The 20042-nt window shown below is 38.3% G+C and overlaps 1 protein-coding gene across 1 annotated transcript in view; it reads right to left on the minus strand.

Annotated features, from left to right (window-relative positions):
• Positions 1 to 20042, minus strand: part of LANCL3 (LanC like family member 3) — a gene marked incomplete at its 5' end in the record, with an annotated part of 89265 nt that overhangs the window by 396 nt on the left and 68827 nt on the right. The window contains 3 exons of the mRNA XM_081125761.1: positions 4730 to 4937; positions 11520 to 11717; positions 13638 to 13761. Of these exons, the coding sequence (XP_080981887.1) occupies positions 4730 to 4937; positions 11520 to 11717; positions 13638 to 13761 (530 nt within the window). The remainder of the gene's footprint in view (positions 1 to 4729; positions 4938 to 11519; positions 11718 to 13637; positions 13762 to 20042) is intronic.

A 20042-nucleotide genomic window follows, 5' to 3' on the forward strand; every position in this document is an offset into this window, starting at 1 on the left:
GTCTGTATTGATTCCAGAGAGAGTAAAGGAGAGAGAAACATCAATGAGTCATTGATTGATTGCACACCCCCTGCTGGGGATCGAGCCCGAAACCCGGGCCTGTGCCCTGACCAGGAATAGAACCTTCATCTCCTGGATCCTAGGTCGATGCTCAACCCCTGAGCCACGCCCTATCGTATGAGAATAGTATATTTTAAGAAAGGCTTTTCTCTGTTAAAAACAAAAAACAACAGAGGAGCCATTATATAATTGTGCATGTTTCACAACAAATTATGTTGGTAGGCAAATTCAACTATTTTGAGCGTTTGCAAGGCAAAGCAGTTTGTTTTTTTCTGAGGATTTCATTCCTCTGTCATTCAATAATTAAAAGTAAGAAAGCCAGATAGATAAGTAGCCATACTTTTATTTATCTTGAATAGCAAGCTGATATATGGTTGTTCCTTTAAAAAAAGTGAATATGCTATTTTTCTGCAGGCTTGTTATTTCTGAGCTAGGTTTCATTTATATGTGACAGAGAGCAGAGACTGTGTAAATAAATGGACAAGATTTTATACAATCTGTGCTTTGGGTAAACAAAGGAATAAGATGAATGGGAAAAGGCAAACCACATTTTATAATCGTGACATCAAATAGCAAACTCAGCTACAAGATAGATTGTTTTTAGGACATCTGCCTTAAAAATAAATCACTGGCTTCTAAATTCTCTATTAAGAAACTTTATCCTTTTACCAGTACTTGCTACAAATTTTATTTAAATTATTTATAATGAGTAACATTCTTAGTAGTTAATAGCATTTAAAGTGCGGTCACCTATGTTGTCTGTCTACTGATTTGCTCTCCTTATTCCCATCCACAACAAAAATAATCACCAATTCAGAGGCTGGAGCTCATGGGGTGGTAAGGCCTGACAGCTGATACTGCCATAAATTTAGATAATTGCTAGTACATAGGGGGTCTTAAAAGGAGTAATTACTTATTCGATCTTTTTAAGGTTCTTGGAATTATTGATGACAGCTTAAAATAGATCAACAAGACACATACTGCAATTCTGTTTGGTGCAAATTTTCCATCAACTGTTTTCTTGAATATGCAACAATTTCTAAATAAAATTCAAAATTTTAAATAGTAAAATAATGATGCATCCTAAGGATTCATTAAAAATTTGTCATTTTGCAATGTAGCTTCCTGGTATAGCTTCCACGAGTCTTAACCTTTTTAGTGCAGTGAGTCATTTGGCAGTCTGGACTCCATCTTGGAAAAAAAGTCTCCTGATACATAAAATAAAATACACAGGATTACAAAGGAAATTAATTATATTAAAAAGAACAGCGAAAAATTTAAAACCAAATTTGTGATATAATACATATATTCCTTATTAACACATTAAATAGTAGTGGAGCTAATAACTGTAGACATTTCTAGGTAGTGATGTGAGTAAAATAAATTTCACAATATCTGCAACAAGAGTAATGTGATGACATGTGAATATCTGTGACTTCTATTGGTAACAGAGTCACTGCTACTGCTATTTTCCTGTGGCTTATTACCTACACTCAGAATGAAAAGAAATGCTACATTTCAGTTTGGAATGTAATACTTTCCTTAAGTAAATTCACAAACCCTAGATTAAGAAGTCCTGGTGTAGTAGAAAGAAGAACTTTGAAGTTACGATACCCAACTGGTAATTTCATGTTATATGACTTTTGGCAAATTTCTTAATCTGACTTTAAAATTATAAAGTTGCTCCCTGGCTGGTGTTGCTCAGTGGTTAGAGAATCAGCCTGCACACTGAAGGGTGGCGGGTTGGGTTTCTCGGCAAAGGCACATACCTGGATTGCTGGTTAGATCCCCAGCCAGTCAGGGTGTGTGCACGAGGCAAGCAATCAATGTGTCAATGTGTCTCTCTCACATCAAGATGTTTCTCCCTCCCTCCCTCCCTCCCTCCCTCCCTCCCTCCCTCCCTCCCTCCCTCCCTCCCTCCCTCCCTCCCTCCCTCTCACTCTCTCTGAAAATCAATGGGAAAAAATATCCTTGGTGAAGATTAACAAAAAAAAATTATGAAGTTGCAGAATTGCATAAAGTTATCTGTAAAGATTAAAGATACTATACGTTAGGCTCTGAGCATATAGCAAGCATTTGATACATGGCAAATTTCATTTTTTCACACAAACATATTATAGCAGAGTACTTGTAAAACAAACATTCCACCATACTTTAGAAGAAACCCACAGTTAATTTTGCTCTCTCTTCTTCCAACCTTTTGTCCCTAAGTTTAATTGATTTATTACATTGTTGAAGCTAGTCTGTATAATACTTGGTATCATACATTGTTTAAATTAAAAATAATCTGATAAACATTTTTGTGCTTTTCAAAATAATTTCTAAATGATAGACAACAATTTACAAGCGTACCAGCAAAGTATGTGAGTAGTAGTTTCATTGTATTCTGACCTGTATAGTGTGTTATCATATTAAAGTGAAAATTGTTTCCAAAATCTACAAAATGGTACAGAATTCAAACTAACAAATTCATTTTTCTAAAAAATTCTGTCAAAATAGAAGTCAGAATGGTAATTATTGAACTAAAAAGAAATACAGACACTGAGATCATTATAATCAAAACCTGGTGATTATTACCAAAACCAAACTCAGAGGAAAATTCATTGATCTGAGTTTTTAGTTTTTTTAAGAATATTGACTTCAGAGAGGGGAAGAGAGAGGGAGAGAGAGAGATAGAAACATCAGTGATGAGAGAGTCATTGATTGGTTGCCTCCTGCACACCCCCAACCAGGGAGTATGCCCTGACCCTGGATCGTAGGTCGATGCCCAACCACTGAGCCATGCAGGCCGGGCTGATCTGAGTTTTTAACTACTATTATTTTATTCGAAAGATGGGAGTTATTCTAATTACGCATTTTTTAAAAACTGTTGAAAATAAAATAAAGGAAAGGAACACTGGAAAGTCAAAACATAGAAAATAATGAATTAAAAAACAAAAGAGAAAAACAAAAAGAATTAATAAACAAAACCAAAAGCCAGTTCCTTGAAAGCAGGAACAACATAGACAAAATGCTGGTGTGTCTGACCGAAAAGGAAAAGAATTAGGAATTCAAAGGGACATATAAGCACAGATATGGAAGATTTAAAATATCATAGAACTATACTGTTAGAGCTTGAAAATCCTCATGAACTAGATGTTTTTATAGGAGTATATTTACTTCCAAAAATTAATTCAAGAAGAAATAGAAAACCTGAAAAATTAAATAATCATAGAAGAAACTAAAAAGATTGTTAAATATTTTTCTGTAAATATCAATTCCAACTGTATGTTAAGAGTCATAGGCAATGACCAAGTAATGTTTATTCCAGGGAGGTACATATTGTTTGACATTACTGTCTTAGGAACTGCCAAAATGAAGGAAGTCTTGGGCCACGCTGTATTTAACTCTGAATTATAATGAAGTGGACATTTTCGTGTCCTATGCAATTAAATGCAATGCCCACATAATATTCAGATATTACCTCATCATTTTCATTCTCTAACTGTGAGAAATTTAAGTTGTCTAAAGAGCCCTGGACTCTAAAACCTTACAACTATGACTCAGTAAGCAAGAACTGGTCTGCCAGAAAATTAAGGGATTGTTCTGACCTTTTAAAATAGACTTTCTAGGACACGACAATCTCTGATGAAATTTATCCCAAAGGTGATATAGCATTAGCCTAGATAAGATCCAAAATGACTTCTTTTTCTACATTTGGGAAATAAAGGATCAGGCTGCAACTTGAACAGATTAGGGAGCCATGAATCAAAATATGTTAACAGAATTCCTAAACAATGGAGCTTCAAACAGAGGACTTACATAAGTTAGTATTTTTTTCTTCCATGCATACACACAAATATTATAAAGGATATTTTATGTTTAACATTGAATATTAGATAAGTTGGCTTAGGAAGACCTCTCTGAAAAAAATGACTTTTGGGTGAAGGTCTGAATGAAGTGAGGGCGCTAGGAGATATATGTAGAAAGTGAGCATTACAGGTGGAAGGAACCAAAACGTCAAAGGCCTTGAGGTAGATTGTACCTGGCATCCTAACAAAATCACAAGAAAGCTACTATGGTGGAAAGAACCAAGAAGAAGAGTAGGGGGATGATATCAGAGAGGTAATAGGAAGCAAAATCCTATAGGGCCTTTCGTTCAAAGGACAGACTTTGGCTCTTACCCTGAGTCATATGGGAAGCTAGTGAATTATCCTGAACAAAGGCATGTCACAATCTGACATAATATACACCATATGCAGCAAACTGAAAAGATCATGGTGAAACAGAAAAGTATTCCTAATGAAATCAGTATAAAAGGAAGGATGTTTATTATCCCTCCTATTATTGAACATTGTTTTTGAGATTCTGACCCAAGCAATAGGAAATTTTTTTAAAAGTATACAAATGAGAAAGAAAGTGACAAAATTATAATTATTTGCAGATAATATGAGTGTCTATGTAGAAAACCAGTGGAATCTAATATAAATTTCATAGAAGCAGTAATGCAGTTCAGTAAGGTGGGCAGATATATCATTATGATATTTATCAAAACTAAGATGTTTACAAGATGCAATGCAGATGTATATGAAAGAAGTGCCTCTTCTTAGATTGCTAAACTGCAATAATATGTATGTTTTAAAAGTTAGATTAACATTTAGAAAAAAATTACATGTGAAGAATGGCTGACCTTTGGGCTCGGTAGATGTATTTAGAGTTTCCTGTGAGCCGATATAGCAGCAGGAAGACATAGGCACTGCCAGCCACACCATGGCAAATTCCCGGCCCCTTCTTTAGCAGGCCCTTCTGCCACGTGAGTTCCCCACACCGGATACATGTGTCCAGGTACTGTGGTTTCTTGGAAACCAGATAAGCTTTGGCAAACAGATAGGCAATTCCTGTAAAAACATCAAAGACATTAGAGGTGACTTTTAGGGCTTAATACTACAGAGTAGAATTTCTCAAACTGTAAAAGGCTTACAAATCACCAGTGTATTGGTAAAATATCCATTTTATTCTGGTAGGTATGAGGTGGGGCCTGAGATACTGCATTTCTAACAAGTGTCCTGCTGGAGACCACATTTTGAATAGCAAGGTTATAGAATCTCCTACAAGGGAGTCTTATTTTACCTGTAAGATTCATTTTAAGCTATTTGAGCTGTATTATGGTGTTGGTCCCTGGAGAAAGATCAACAAGTTCATAGATTGATAAAATCCATAATTTATAAATTAATATTTAATGATGCATACTCTAGTAAGCATTATGCATACCTGGCTATTTGGAATGACTGAATGTTTATAGTTTGCCCATTTTGCCCCCCCATGCCAAGGTTCAGAATTTGTAATGTTAAAGTACTTAAAACTATACACTTTTTCTTAAGAGCAAAACTGAGAGTCCTGCCAAAACCAATAATGGTCCCAAATGACTTGGCCAAGACTTCTAATCCAGCTATGAAATGAGTTCTTCCCAACTTCATTGTTCCAAGGAAAGACATTTTCCTTTAAGACTTCTCAACAAAAGAAATCTCAATTACACAAGCAGGAACAGAAACAAGAGAAGTGATAACTATTAGAAACATTTCCCCCAAGTTTTAGGTGCTCACATTCATTGAGGAGATTAGTAACCCAAGATCACTCTCTCTCCTGCATGGCTACCTCACTCCTATATAAAGTAGAAAACACTGGAATTTAGTAAGTATCTTAACTAACTCATCGAGGTTCTCTCTACCTTTCATTGCCTTTGACTAGGCTCTTTTACAACTCTAGAAATAGGATTACTGTGTAGAAAACTGAGTTATGTAAAGAACTCCTGTCCCTAGAAACTCGCATTCTGTCTGATAGAGGTTGGATTGACTTCCCTCAGCCTTTGTGGAAGCAGCAAGTTTTGCATCTACCAAGCAAATTCATGTCAGCATTCCTAATGGCCTATAAATACATCTGCTCCTTGGATTTTCCTTTGAACCAGTTGTAACACCTTTCTGGTTCCCTTATTAATTAATGAGCAAACAAAATTATTACATATGTTTCTTTTATATTTGTATGAGAATCATGACTTTATTGTCTTTTAAAATTTATTCTTTAACACTTTCGATGATTAACACATAACAGGTTCTCTTCAACCAATACTTTCCAGTCAGCCACTGAAAATGGTAATCTATAGCATTGTCCTCCTTCAGTTTTAAGGAACAAAGTGTCTCCCACCAACTAAAGGATGATTTTAAAAGAAATGAACTTATTTAATTATGTATCTATTCATTCACTGTATCCATTCATTTGAAAGTGTTCATTGATTATCTACTATATGCATAGCCCTAGGCATGGCTGGCTTCATGGGCATTTGTACAGTGTTACAAGGGCCTGATGCTGTGTTTAATACTCTACTGTTGCCATCTTGAAATTCTTAATCATTTTTAAAAGAGGGGCACATTTTCATTTTGTACTGGGGCCCCTAAATTATGTAGCAAATCCTGGCCCTGGGTGATACAAAATAAGTGCTAAACATGATTCTTGCTCTTTAGGAAGGCAGTGTCTAGAAAGGGATAAAAATATATATACATGTGACTGACACATAATAGGCATGTAGTTCATGATGCTGTTGGAGAATAAAATGAATGCTGCTGTCAATTATATTAAAAGGATCAGAAAAGTGTAAGTTCCCTGAGGTAGACAGTCAGGTGGAGTAGGGCTTTCTTCAGTACTTTGTATGATGCATAGGAAATTCCAGGCCCAAGGTTAGGGAGAGAGAGCATTTTAGGCATTATGATCAGCAAGGGCAAAGATTCAGAGCCTGGACAAACAAACTTCTGAAGACCAGTGGGACAGTTTCTAACCAACAGGACAGTGGGGTGGGAGGGTAGGCTAGGTTCACATTTGGGATGGTTTTACAAGTCCAATTAGGCGATTTGGACTGTAATTCTGTGGGAACAGGGAACCAACCAGTGGGAGTGTTTTTGTTGCAGATTGGTTGCTTTTTATTTTTAATGATATGGTTAGTATTATAAACAAAATGTCCACCTTGGTATCAGGAGAGACCAAAAGAAGGGCAATGGGTTAGCTATGAGCTGATCATGTTGGCAGAAGGATGGCAAAGAAGCTAACGAAAGAGACAGCTCACAGGATTTGGTGGCTGTTTAGATATTCATTGAATACCTATTATATGCCAGGCACAGTAGTAGGTGCTAAGGCTTTTAAAAGTCCCTGACTTCATAGTGTTTACAACCTAACTGGAGGCATTAATTAGGCTATATGAGGGGGAAAATAGGCTATGTGGAAGCACATAAGAAGGCTCCTAACCCACGCTTGGAGGTAAAATAGTCCGTGAAGGGGACTGACACCATCTAGCCTGACTACCAAACAATGAGGAGAAATTAACCAGGTTAATTGAAGGCCCTTGGTACTCTGCTGGATCCCCTTGACCTTGTCAGCAGGTGCCCCATCTCCCAGTTGCTATGAGCTGGCTGCTAACAAAGTTCACAGCTGCCCTCTTCTTGGGAGATTTGCCTTCAGTCGAATGGGAGGCTAGACTATGTGCCCATTCCCCAGCACATTTCAGCCAAATGACTGACACAGTGGTACAAAAGGTCAGCTCCCTACCTCAAGACAAACCACTTCTATGGTGTAATCTGTGCCTCTTAGCTTCCCCTCAAAATCCAGGTGAAGCTAGTCTCCAGGTGATACACAGAAAGCCCTTTGTGACCCAGTTCCTACTTTGTTCTCCTGCCATTTCTCCTCTATTCCCTACTTAAAATTTTCCACTTCAGTAAAACCAAACTATCCACAGTTCCCCTTCCTTCACTATGTGGTCCCATGCCTCTGATCAACTTTTATAGGCACAAATTTTCCACCTTTCTTGGACTAGCCAACTTATCTCATGCATCACCTCCTCCAGGAAGCCTTCCCTGAACCTGGAGGAGCAGCAGGAATCCCACCTCTCAGCTCCCACCACTCCCTATACAAACCTTAGCATTTATACAGTATTACATTAAAATTCTCTGTGTACACGTCTGCCTCCCCTAGTATAGTGCAAACTACCCAAGGGCAGGACCTCTATCTTGCTCATTTTTGCTCCCCTAGTTTGTGGCATGGTATTTGACACATGCAAGGGGTTCACAAATGTCTGCTGACCCTATAATGCCTCATTTCTCACCCCAGCACAAGCCAACACTGAGCAGACATGAGAGATGTGGAAGAAAGATAGGATGAGATGGTCCAATTGCTATACCAGGCCGCTAACCCCAGGCAGCTAATAGGTGTTGATCCTATGGTTCTGGCAAGAGAGAAAGGGCCTCTTCCTGCAGTCTGGATCACAGAATTCTACATGGAAAGGAGCTTGAAAATCTTCTAAATCTATTGTCTTCTAACCAGACCTAATGAAATCCACAATAAGACTGGTTCATCTAGATGGAAGGAATGTTGGATTTCTTTGATTTTGATGGGAACTGTCATTTCATCATGGGAATGCTAAGGTACATTGATGTTAAAAAGCCTGAGTCAGCAACTATATACACCTTCGACAAAGACAATTGGAGAAAGGAATTGTTACTTAAGAACTATGGTTTTAGAGACTAAATCTTTGAAAACATGCACTCCAGCACAGTCTTGTGACAGAGAGACTTGGCACATACAGTTTCAACATACTGGGGGTCACCAGGCAGGTCCATTCTGGGGTCAGTAATTTCAAGGAGTCACATATTGCACAGTATGCACTACAAAGCTTAGTGACAATGACATCTGTACTGCACAAGCCCTTGTTCTCAATTCAAAGGTACCTACCCAGGAGCCTTTTTGGAATGATTTTTTTAAAAACAGCCACACCTGCGTTTCACACAGAGGAAAGGAAACGCACTGTCAGTGTTACCACAGTGATGATGTAACATAATGCAATCCAGAGTTTATTTTAGCCGAGACATTTGTTTTAATGATTTTTAAACGACCTTCGTCCTGTATTTCAGAATCATTAAGGCTATGATGAGGTCATATGAATCTGCCTGTTATATTTCATTGCATTTAGTGAGAAAAAGTATACTCCATACTTGGTATTTATATATGTGGTGTCTGCAAATATTTGGGGATATATCCCACAGGGATGGCAAAGGTCCACAGGATAAAAACGGCCTGTGGTAATAAAAATATTGATTTTCACTACTCCATCCCAATGTGCTCCTTTCACAGATGCAGGAATAAAGGTACAAAGGAAACAAAGTGGTTTCCTCAAGGTGACAAGGTAGCTGGTTAGTGTCAGAGCTACAAATAGAGCCCAGTGTCACTAACTTAGAGTCAAGAACATTTCTACACTGCATAAATGATAACTAAGGCAGTCACCTGTAGAAGTGTGTTGAAGGAAAGTCAATAGGAAACAATTATAGGGGGAAATAAAATATCATTGATGAAGTTCCACATTGTGGATTATCTCTGGCAGGTTTTTAATCACAGAATCAGTCTGCTGTCCCAAACCATCTTACTCTCAAAAAATATTTTCCTCAAACAAGTGAAAATTATTTTTCAGGTCATCTCTTGTTTATAATTTTTGGAGTTTACTGTTGTCAACTTCAGATAGTCTTTGACCTGCGATTTTCAGATTTATAATCACTTTTGGTGCTGTTTCTAGCATGTCTCTTAAAAGGAAGACCAATACCCTCGAGGGTTGGCAGAAATAATAGGCCCTATTTGATTCTTTATTCATTTGTAAATTAGTTTATTTTTGGTAGTCCAATGAATATGTGGGTTGAATGGTTTTGCTTTGCAACCTATGTTTAATCTTACCAAGATACTGAACATGAATGATACATGAGGATAAATAAAGTCCTCAAGGTGATGAATCCTATGCTGTACTATTATGGTACATGATTTACGAAGACAGATGGAGTATGAGGTACAAAAAGGATGGAATAAGTGCCCTTCAAGACACACACATCAATTAACTGATCCACTCATTTTAGTAGATTATGTTCCCTTTCTTTACAGGGCTTTTATTAGTACAACTGAGTCTTTTTAAAATATCCTGTATTTAACTTGGTACATCTCCACAATTCAAGGATCTTGGGGTGCTTAGAGGGTATTCAGAGACCATCACTGAAAATGATGAAAGAGAATGGGAAATGGGATTGTTGAGTGTGACATGAAGATATATCATTTCCAGAATGATAAATAACTGTTATTTTTCTCCAAAAAGTTCAAAGCAAGAAGAAATGAGCTCAAATTATAACTGGTGGAATTAGCCTAGACATAATACACAATGTTCTGGCACTGGTACAAGTGCACATAGGAACCTTTGAAGTCCCTTCCTTAGGTAAAAATGGCAGGCAGTGAAAAAATGGCCAATGGACTAAGACTTGTATTATTAATCAACTCAAACTGTACCAAGGTAAAATGTGAAATTATAGGTGGATTGAAGAACACTGATTAGGTAAGGAGGGGGAAGGAGGTAATAAAAACCAGGTAACAAACTAAGGAAAAATCAAATATATTTTATAGCTATGCTCATAGTATTGAGACATAGCTTTGAAAATTAAATCCATTCCTAATCCAGCATTTTTGTGTTATTTAGTTATTTTAAATCTTTCACCTGGCCGTTCAACCAAAATTAATTGATTTATTTGAATTTAACTTCCTTTGAATTGCCCCTTCTTTGAAAGCCTAATTAGCAGTGTAATGGGATTTAAAAAAAAAGGAAAAGATGGGGTCTGATAAGTTTCTAGGCTCAGTTCCAGAGAGTTCACTGCAGATGGCTTCTCATTCCTCTAGACTTTTTTATTAGGTGATGATGGAAATCTTCATTTAGAAAATAATTCTAGAACAGTGCATCTCAAACTCTAATATGCATACTAATCTGCCAGGGATCTTATTAAAACACAGATTTTGAGTCAGTAGATTTGGGCGGGGCCTGAAATTCTGAGTTTCTAAAAAGCTCTCAGGCTGCCCATGCCACTAGTCCAGGGACCACATTTTGAAATGCCAGACTCCAGATCTGCACTGCTGAAGGTAGCTAGTGAGTACTTGCAATGTGGCTAGACTGAATTAAGGTAGAATTTAAGTATAAAACATACATTGGATTTCAAAGACTTAAAATGAAAAAAGTGAAAAAGCTCTATTTTTAAATTGGTGGCATGTTAAAATAATATTTGGGGCATATCGTGTTATAGAATATGTATTATAAAATTAATTTCACCTGGTTTTTTACATTTTTAATGAAGCTACTAAAATTTTGATTTCATATGTGGCTCATAATATATTTTATTGCACAGTGTTAGTTTTATTCATATGCAAATAGATATCGATTATATATTTTTTAAAATACAGGATCATTTCTGAAGATGCTTTACAGATCAAGCCATCCATGGCTTTAAATCTTTCATATTAACCTTTTTATGTCATGTAATAATAATCTAAGATGAGAAATAACCTCACTTCTCAGAAGAGGCACCTTTCTTTGGCTAAGCCTGATGAAAGGCAATGTTTTCAGATAATAATGAGTGTGAGACCTGGGGCGCCGTGGCACCAGTGCACCAGCTCGTTCTCTCTCTCAATGGCCTCGCCAAGCTCAGGTGGCCAGTTGCAGTTCTGTTCCTGCTCCATGAGGAAGTCCACACTCTGCCATACCAGCTCCTGATCTGAGGGCTTGATGTGCTCATAGTAAGAAAGAAGCATCTGGAGAATGGACGACAGGCCATGAGCTGCTCCTATATTGACAAACAAAGCATAATTAATACACGCAATTGGGAAGAGAGCCCGTTTAATTTAATGAAAAGACAATCATAGTATAAATAAAAAGAATGGCAATTACTTGCAAGCATACACAGTGATATAATAATTGAGTCACCAAAGAACTAGGCTTCTGGGAACACAGAGGTTAGAACAGGGGTTGACAAACAACAGCCTGCAGGCCAAATCTGGCTAACTGCCTGTTTTTGTAAATAAAGTTTTATTGAAACACACTATGCTCATCCATTGGTCTACTGTCTATGGCTGCTTTTGTGCTACAATGGAAGAGTTATATTTGTGATAGAGACCATAGGACCCAAGAAGCCTAAAATATGTATTATTTATCCCTTTATATAAAAAAGTTTTGTAATCAAACCCTGTTTTAAAGAAAATATATTTTCTAAAAACTTTGCAATTAACATATTGATAGCTTTTATGAAAATGTTCTTTTATGAAAATGATTTGTTCTTAGTATCCTAAACATTCTTTCATTCATTCATTCACTCATTCATTCAACACATAAGAATTATGTGCCAGATACTGTTTAGGGCTGAAGATAGATCAGTGAACAAAACAGACTAAATCCCTTCTATATTGTTCAAAGTAGGGAGTTGGTGGATGAATACCCCAGCTTCCTCACCCCTTGGATGGGACAATTCTAGTGCATGTTCCATAAAATCTGTAAGAATCCCCAGTAGAACTGAGCCTCAGTTTTCCACAATTGCTCATTACTACAACTTCTGTTAACTTCTTTGACTACCCTGTCTCACTTCCTCATTTCTCTATCAACACTTTCTCAGATCACCTCCCAAATAAACCATTTACACCTTGTCTCAAGGTTTGATTCTAAGGAAAGCTAGACAGGAATTTAAAGGCTCTTTTAGAAAATTCTCAGAGAACTGCCAGTCTATAAGCTCATTGTTCATCAGCCAGGTATTCATTCATTTGGGTACCTTCATTATGTACATGCTCTTGGTAAAGGTCCAGAGATCACAAAGATAAACAAGAGAATAGGCCTTATCCTGAAGGTGTACAGAGTCCGTTAAGGCTGTTGGGCAGGTAAGCCACCAATTATACAATCCAATGTGATAAGGGCTCCAATAGAAGTGTGGCAGGGTAATATGATATGGCCCAATTTTGCTTCAGGGCAAAACCTGAACCAGTGAAGGTTTCTCCAGAGAGGGTTCAATAAACCCATTTTCCAAAAGCACAGAGTTTCTCAATAGATCTAATGATGTTTGAGCAGAGTCTTGAAGTCTGGGTATAAGTATTACAAATAGATGAAAGGGTTGGGAGAAGCCCGACATTCTAGGCAAAAGAAACAGTCAGAAAGGTTACAAAGATATGAGAACATTTTGCTTGTAGCAGACTATGCTGGACAGAACCAGCAAGGGAAGGAGATAAAGTTTGAGTTGGGAGAAGGAGGAGGTGATCGACGATGGGCCTTGCAAATCCATGCCCAGGGGTAAGAGGAGTAACTAATTTTCACTTTACGTGCCTCATAGCTCAAAAGTCACCATTGTTATTCAGTAGTCTGTTATTAATTCATTAATATTAAACCTTGAGAATGTTAGTGGCTGCATCCTGTTTCCCTGTGCAGAGGCACTACTTGCAATGAGTGTGTAAACTGTTCACAAACTCAGCAAAATTAGGCCAATGAACTCACAATTTAGAATACAGAAATTAATTGTTAAAATTCTACATTTATATCAGGTAGACTGTGGAAACAAATATTAAATTGTAGTTTGTAATCTCGATCACTATTTATTTTTAATGGCATTTTAATGTATTTCTACTTAAATGAATAGTGACAAGCTATCTCAAAAACAAATCTTCCAGTCTTTAGTCAATGCTGATATTAGAGAGTCCCTTCATCCTTCGCGAACACCTTCACTCACCCAAGTATTCAGTTCCATAGTAAGAATACATCAGGGGGAATGGTTTCCTCTTTTTCATGGCATACTGCTTCCCAGAGTCAAGAATTGCTTGGCAAATTGACTTGATCTGTGCTGGGGTAAGCACCTGTGTAAGGAAATCAAGAAGCAGAAGTCAAATCAGGATCTTTTCCCCCAGATACTGGATTTTCTTGCTTAAAAAGCCCATCAGCATATCCCCCAAATATCTTTTCCTAGGAGTAAATAAGCTTCAACAACCGTAACACTTTAAACCACCGATTCTCTCCTTGTCATTTATCTACCATCTTGAGAAAATTTGCTGTTTTGAGAGGAAATACACACCTTTACTGCTATCCAGCTTTTATAAAATGTAAAGACCACCTTACAGTTCTGATACCATTAATCCTTGTCACAGGAACAAGAAATTGCTCAGAAAAGAACAAAGACTGGTCCTAACTGATTGTGCTTAACAAAGCTGTTATTCCTGGTGCATGGTGTAGATTAGGCCCATACAATGGGCCTTCAATCTGTGTCATTTAGACAGTGCTCATAAAGCCACAATTCTATGACAAGATGCTGCATGACAGACTCACTTGTGGCCTTTGGCATTCCTGAATGAAACTAAAGTCCAATAACTACCAAGGCAGAAAAACTTTTAATATCAAAATGACTCTGAATAGAGAATGCCCAAAATGCAATGATTTGCAGTTGTCGACATTTTTATTCAATCTAATCATTTTTAGGACTATAGAGATTAAAATGTTCTCAAGCCTACAAAGCATCAGTGAGTTTATTAGGATTATGCTCAGGTTTGTGATGTTTTCTGCCTTCCACTCTTCCTCTGGGCAGATCAGATGCACCCTCTGATACACTCCTGTATCACCACAACTCCTTGGTGTAGCACTTACTTGCTGGTGTATTATGTCTCTCTCTACTAAACAATCAGTTATTTGAGGGCAAAGACTGTGGAATCTCATCATTTTGGTATCCTTGTTTCTTAACACAGAAACTGAGAGGGTCTTTGGTAACTGATGAGTGAGTAAGTAAGAGCCATGTTTACTGGCATGAGAGGCAGGGCCATCCCTGTCCTCTTTCCTTTATTCCCTCTCTAACTTCACCCCACCATCTCTCTTTCCCTTTCTTCCACAATTATGTCTTAAGCCTCTACTGTATGCCAGAAAAGCCTACTCTAGATGCTGGAGAAACAACAGTGAACAAAATAGACAAGACCTCTGCTCTAATAAAGTCAATCTTCCCAAAAGGCAGACCTGCACAAGAAAAGTACCAGAGTAAACACACACACACACACACACACACACACACACACACACACACACACCACCTAAAATTCAGCCTTGGCCTGGCTGAATGAATCTGGGATCAAGGAAAAAAGTGTATTGGATTTTTTGGCCTCTTTCCTAAGACATAAAATTTTCCTACCTGATATCTGACGTTAGACTCACTAATTCCTTCTGAAATAAAATACTAATGACTTCTTAATTCATAACTTGCTCCTCTGATATACCCAACATTAGAAAAGTAAAATATAATCCAGGTTTGGGCCTTCTGAAATCTAGTATTTAGTTTGGAAAAATAATTACATAAAGAGAAAGCTGTTCATTAATTAATTCTGCCAATTAACATTTACTGAGCTACTAGTCCAGTAAGGCCCTGTACTAGGTATTGTGGGGTAAATTCTAGAAATCCAGGACACATTTTTCCTTACTGGAAATTTACTATCCAGCACTGGAGATGTGAAATAAGCAAAAGTCTACAATAGAGCAATTAAAGTTCATGAACCCAGGGATGGAAAGAAACAGTAATACAGAGTATTGTACTCAGCTTCCCTAAGATTTAACTATCTCCTCAGTTTCCAACTGGTGGCTCAGAAACAATTATAATGTGGCTTTTGACTTCAACTTTTCTTTAATTAGCTACCTTTTTTGTCTCTTGCGTTTACGCCTCCTTTCTGCCTAAAATTCCCAAATACCCGACCTTCCCATGCATTCCCAGTATCATTTCAAGCTCCAACCTCAGGTCTTTCTTTAGCTGAAGAACAATTTTCTCCTAAATGATTCCCTACTCTGCATCTATTTAAATTGCTACCAAAATTTTCATTTGCTATTAAAAACATCTTACTCTTTAAGCCTTTATCAGTAACAACTGATCTTACATTTGGTCTTACTCTACTTAATATCTGGCATCACCAGTTTCATATCAACCTCTCCATCTTGGCTCACTCTCAGAAACCAGCTAGAAGCCTTGAAGGACATGAACTTAATAAGAATCTAACCTGGTCCCATCTCGTGTTTTCCTGGGAATATATCTGGCTCTTCAACTGAACTTAGGTCCTATCTACCAATATTGGTCTTGAATCCATGTGACAGAGGCAGCTGTTGTTTTTAAATATATCTTGTTTGTGTTTTTAAATATATCTTTATTGATTTCAGAGAGAGGAAGGGAGAGGGAGGGAGAGATACAAACATCAGTGATGAGAGAGTCATTGATCGGCTGCCTCCTGCACACCCCCGACCGGGGATCGAGTCCACAACCCAGGCCTGTGCCCTGACCAAGAATCAAACCGCGATCTCCTGGATCTCTGCCGATGCTCAACTGTTGAGCCACGCCCGGCCAGGCCAGAGGCAGTTTTTGTGATAGGAAAAGGTCACTGAATTTGGGGGGTATGTACTCATTTGAATTACTAAAATTCTCCCTATTTCATTCCTGTGGTAATAATTGAAAACCAGCTTATTCTTTCCTCAGTCGAATATTTATTCATATATTCTTCCCCCTTTCTGTGTGTATGTGTGAGTGTGTGTTCGCCTGCTTGTTATTAACCCAGAAAACAAATCAACTTAGGTTATATGTGGTGCACTCCCCCGTTCTTTCCATCCCTAATCCTTAGCTCAGAATAGAGAATGAGTTTATATTTCAAAGCATCCCCAGTCATGTATCATGACTGGGTAGTTGCCTCTTATCTCTCTGGAACACTGTGAAAAACAAAGAAAAACTGTGCTTGTTCGGCATGATAAAGACCAGTTATGCATGCAGTTCTTTATCTCTGGGAACAGACAAGACGTACCCTTGGGTTTACTGATCAGTAAATAAAAAGTAAGAATAATGCTCATTAAAAGTGTGTGGAGAGGAACATTGAGGAAGAGAGTGCTCTTCCTCCCACCCCAAACTAACAGTACAGAAAGAAGAAAGGAGATCAGAGGGGAGTGGCCTTCTCTTGTTTCTCATTTGTCTGCTTTCTCAGACATCCATCCATTTCCTGCTTCCAGCACATAGGAACACACGTATGTGCACACACTACCTCCAAGAAGATGGCCTCTGTGCTTTTGAAACACTCTGAGGCCCTGGGAATGAGGAAATGGCATTGCCAGTGGGGAAAAAAGTGACTGGGGATGGCAAAGGGGAGCTCCCAGCCCATTATGCCTTTCGCAAAACAAACCCAAATTCCCTCTCCTGAATGTGGAGCACATAAGGCCTATGCATGTGTTGATATCTTAGATGTATTCGGTTCTTTAAATAATTTTTTTACATTGAATTAAAATAAATTAAGATATCTCAAAACTGTGAAGTAAGTCTGTGGCAGTTTGGTTCAAACAGTTTCATTAGTTTAACCAACTCCAATCACCGATCCTCAGAAATGTTTGTTGTGAAATATTCCTTTTGGGCTGGGCTCTGAGTATGAAGAGACGAGAGCGCTATGAAGCCCATGTTCGGTTTCTTGGCCCTACCAGAAGTTTGTGCTGTTGCTTAACCACCTCCACGCCAAGGAGAAATGACCTTTGTTAAAGACAAGAATGAAACGGACTAAGCCACCAAAAGTTTGCCTCACTGCGGACCCCTTTCTAGGGCAAGTATCCTGCCCACAGGCACTCTGAAGTTGAAGTCTTTGCTAGCGATACATCAACCACTGCCAACATTATCAAGCAATAGTCCAAAATGCCCTGAGTATGTGACTGCCCTTCTACATGGAATGCAGAAATAATTCCAATATCACGCCAAACACATATGTAACAGAGTAAGAATTTGGCATTAACTTAGGTGTCCTTTTCCAGCAATGTATTTCACCCCAATTCTTTGTCCCACCATTCTGGTGGTAGCACAGGCTTCTGCTCAGAGAAAGAAACAGCCATTTGACTATCACTGAACGTCAAAATGACTTTTGATACCCAAGGACAGTAGCTTTGAGGAGAAAGGCTTTTGAGTTGTTAGAATCTTGGTATTTTAGTACTTAAAGTAGATACCATATCAACAAGACAAGTAATAGTAAGTGTTGGAGAGAGTGTGGAGAAAAACAGTCTCATTCACTGCTGGTGGGAATATAATCTGGTACAGCCACTATAGGAAAGAGTATGGAGGTTCCTCAAAAAAATAAGAATAGACCATGACCCAGCAACCCCTCTTCTAGACATTTACATGAAAAATTTGAAAATATTTATTTGCAAATATATATGCACCCCTATGTTCACTGCAGCATTATTCACAGTGGCCAAGACATGGAAACAACTGGAGTGTCCTGCGATAGAGGACTGGGTAAAGGAGATGTGGTACAAGTACACAATGGAATTCTACCCAGCCATAAGAAAGGAGGAAATACTGCCTTCTATGGCAACAGGAATGGATCTTGAGAATATCATACTAAGTGAAATAAATCAGACAAAGTAAAATAACACATGATCTCATTCATACGTGAAATATAAAACTGAAAGTAACAAATGAACAAACAAGACAAACAAAAACCCACAGACACAAACAACAGTATGGTGGTTACCAGAGGGAAGGGAGGTGAGGGGAAAGTAGTAAAGGGTAAAGGGGGATCAAATATATGACGACAGAAGATTTGACTTTGGGCGGTAAACACAAAATGCAATATAAAGATGATGTATCATAGAATTTTACACTTGAAACCTATATAATTTTATTAACCAATGTCACCCCAATAAATTTAATTTAAAAAACCAATAGACTTGAAGGCTATATAGAGTCAGGATGGATCTAAATGCTGTTCATGTTGGGAACAGTGGACATGAAAAATGAAACAGGGAGTTGAAAGTTGGTGTGGAGTTCTTGCTACACATACCCCCTTGTGCCAAACTTTAGAAGAGATCCTATAATCCCCCAGATGTTTAAGGATCTATAGGTAGTTAGGATATGTGCACCCCTCCTGCTTGGGGAGGTGGTAGCCTCAAAGATGTGCCTACTGCCTCCAGGTCTGGGTCCAGTAAAAGAGATACCACTGCATGGCACGTCCCAAAAGAAAGCCAGAGACAATCCTGAGATTCCTCTGGATACCATGGTGGACCAGAAAAAAAAAAAAAATCCCATATCCCAAAGTAAATTTATTTTTAAAAATTTCCAGTCCAAATAATTTCAAATTAAAAAGTTAGGGAAAATTTTTTGTACAAAGTCAATTCTCACAATTGGTTAGATTTTTACTTTTGAAGCCTCTTTGGGGTTTTGTGTGCATTGGAACCCCCTGGGTTACAGGAAAGGGTGAGGCTTCAGGAAATCTCTGGAGCGGGTCAAGAGTTACATCAGGTGTTGAAAAGACAAAAACTCAGGGGAGCTGCTGTGAGTCAGAAGAAGCTTAAAGAGACAACATAGGGCTAAGGGAAAGCTTTCAAGCAGGAAACAGATTTCGATGAGTCAAACAATTCATATTATGTGCTAGGCACTTTAAGGGAAGATGTAACCATATAAATAATGACACAGTCAGCATTTGTTTAAATTCTAGAAGTCATGATATACAGGTGTAAGGTGGAGAGAGTACATATTGGGGGCTTCACTGAGGGAGAGAGATATGAGCTATGCTTTGAAGGACAAGTGGGAGGTGGATAAATTGGATAAATGAAAGTATGAGGAGCCTGGCTTGTGTGGCTCAGTGGTTGAGCATTGGCCTATGATCCAGGAGATTACAGTTCGATTCCTGGTCAAGGCACATGCCAGGGTTGCGGGCTCGATCCCCAGCAGGAAGCATGCAGGAGGCAGCCAATTAATGACAACACTCTCACCATTGATGTTTCTATCTCTCCCTCTCTCTTCCTCTCTGAAACCAATAAAGATGCATTTTTTAAAAAATAAAGTAGGGAGAGAGAGAGGGCATTTTAAGCTGTGGGACGGTGGGGCAAACCTTGTGTATTATTAGGGCAATGCTTCTCAAACCACCATAAGCACACAAATTACCTGGTTAAAATGCAGATTCTGATTCAGCAGGTCTTGAGTGGGGCCAGGATTCTAGATTTCTAACAAGCTCCCAGGTGATGCTGCTGCTGCTGGTCCATGGAAACACACTTGAAGTAGCAAGGGATTATGGGAACAGAGAGGCTGATTGCAGCAGAGAATTTCTCTTGGGAAGGGTGAGAAATTAGACTGAAAGAACTATAGGAAGTTCCCAAA

This window comes from Miniopterus schreibersii (genome assembly GCF_964146895.1).
Source record: "Miniopterus schreibersii genome assembly, chromosome: X".
Taxonomy (NCBI): Eukaryota; Metazoa; Chordata; class Mammalia; order Chiroptera; family Miniopteridae; genus Miniopterus; species Miniopterus schreibersii.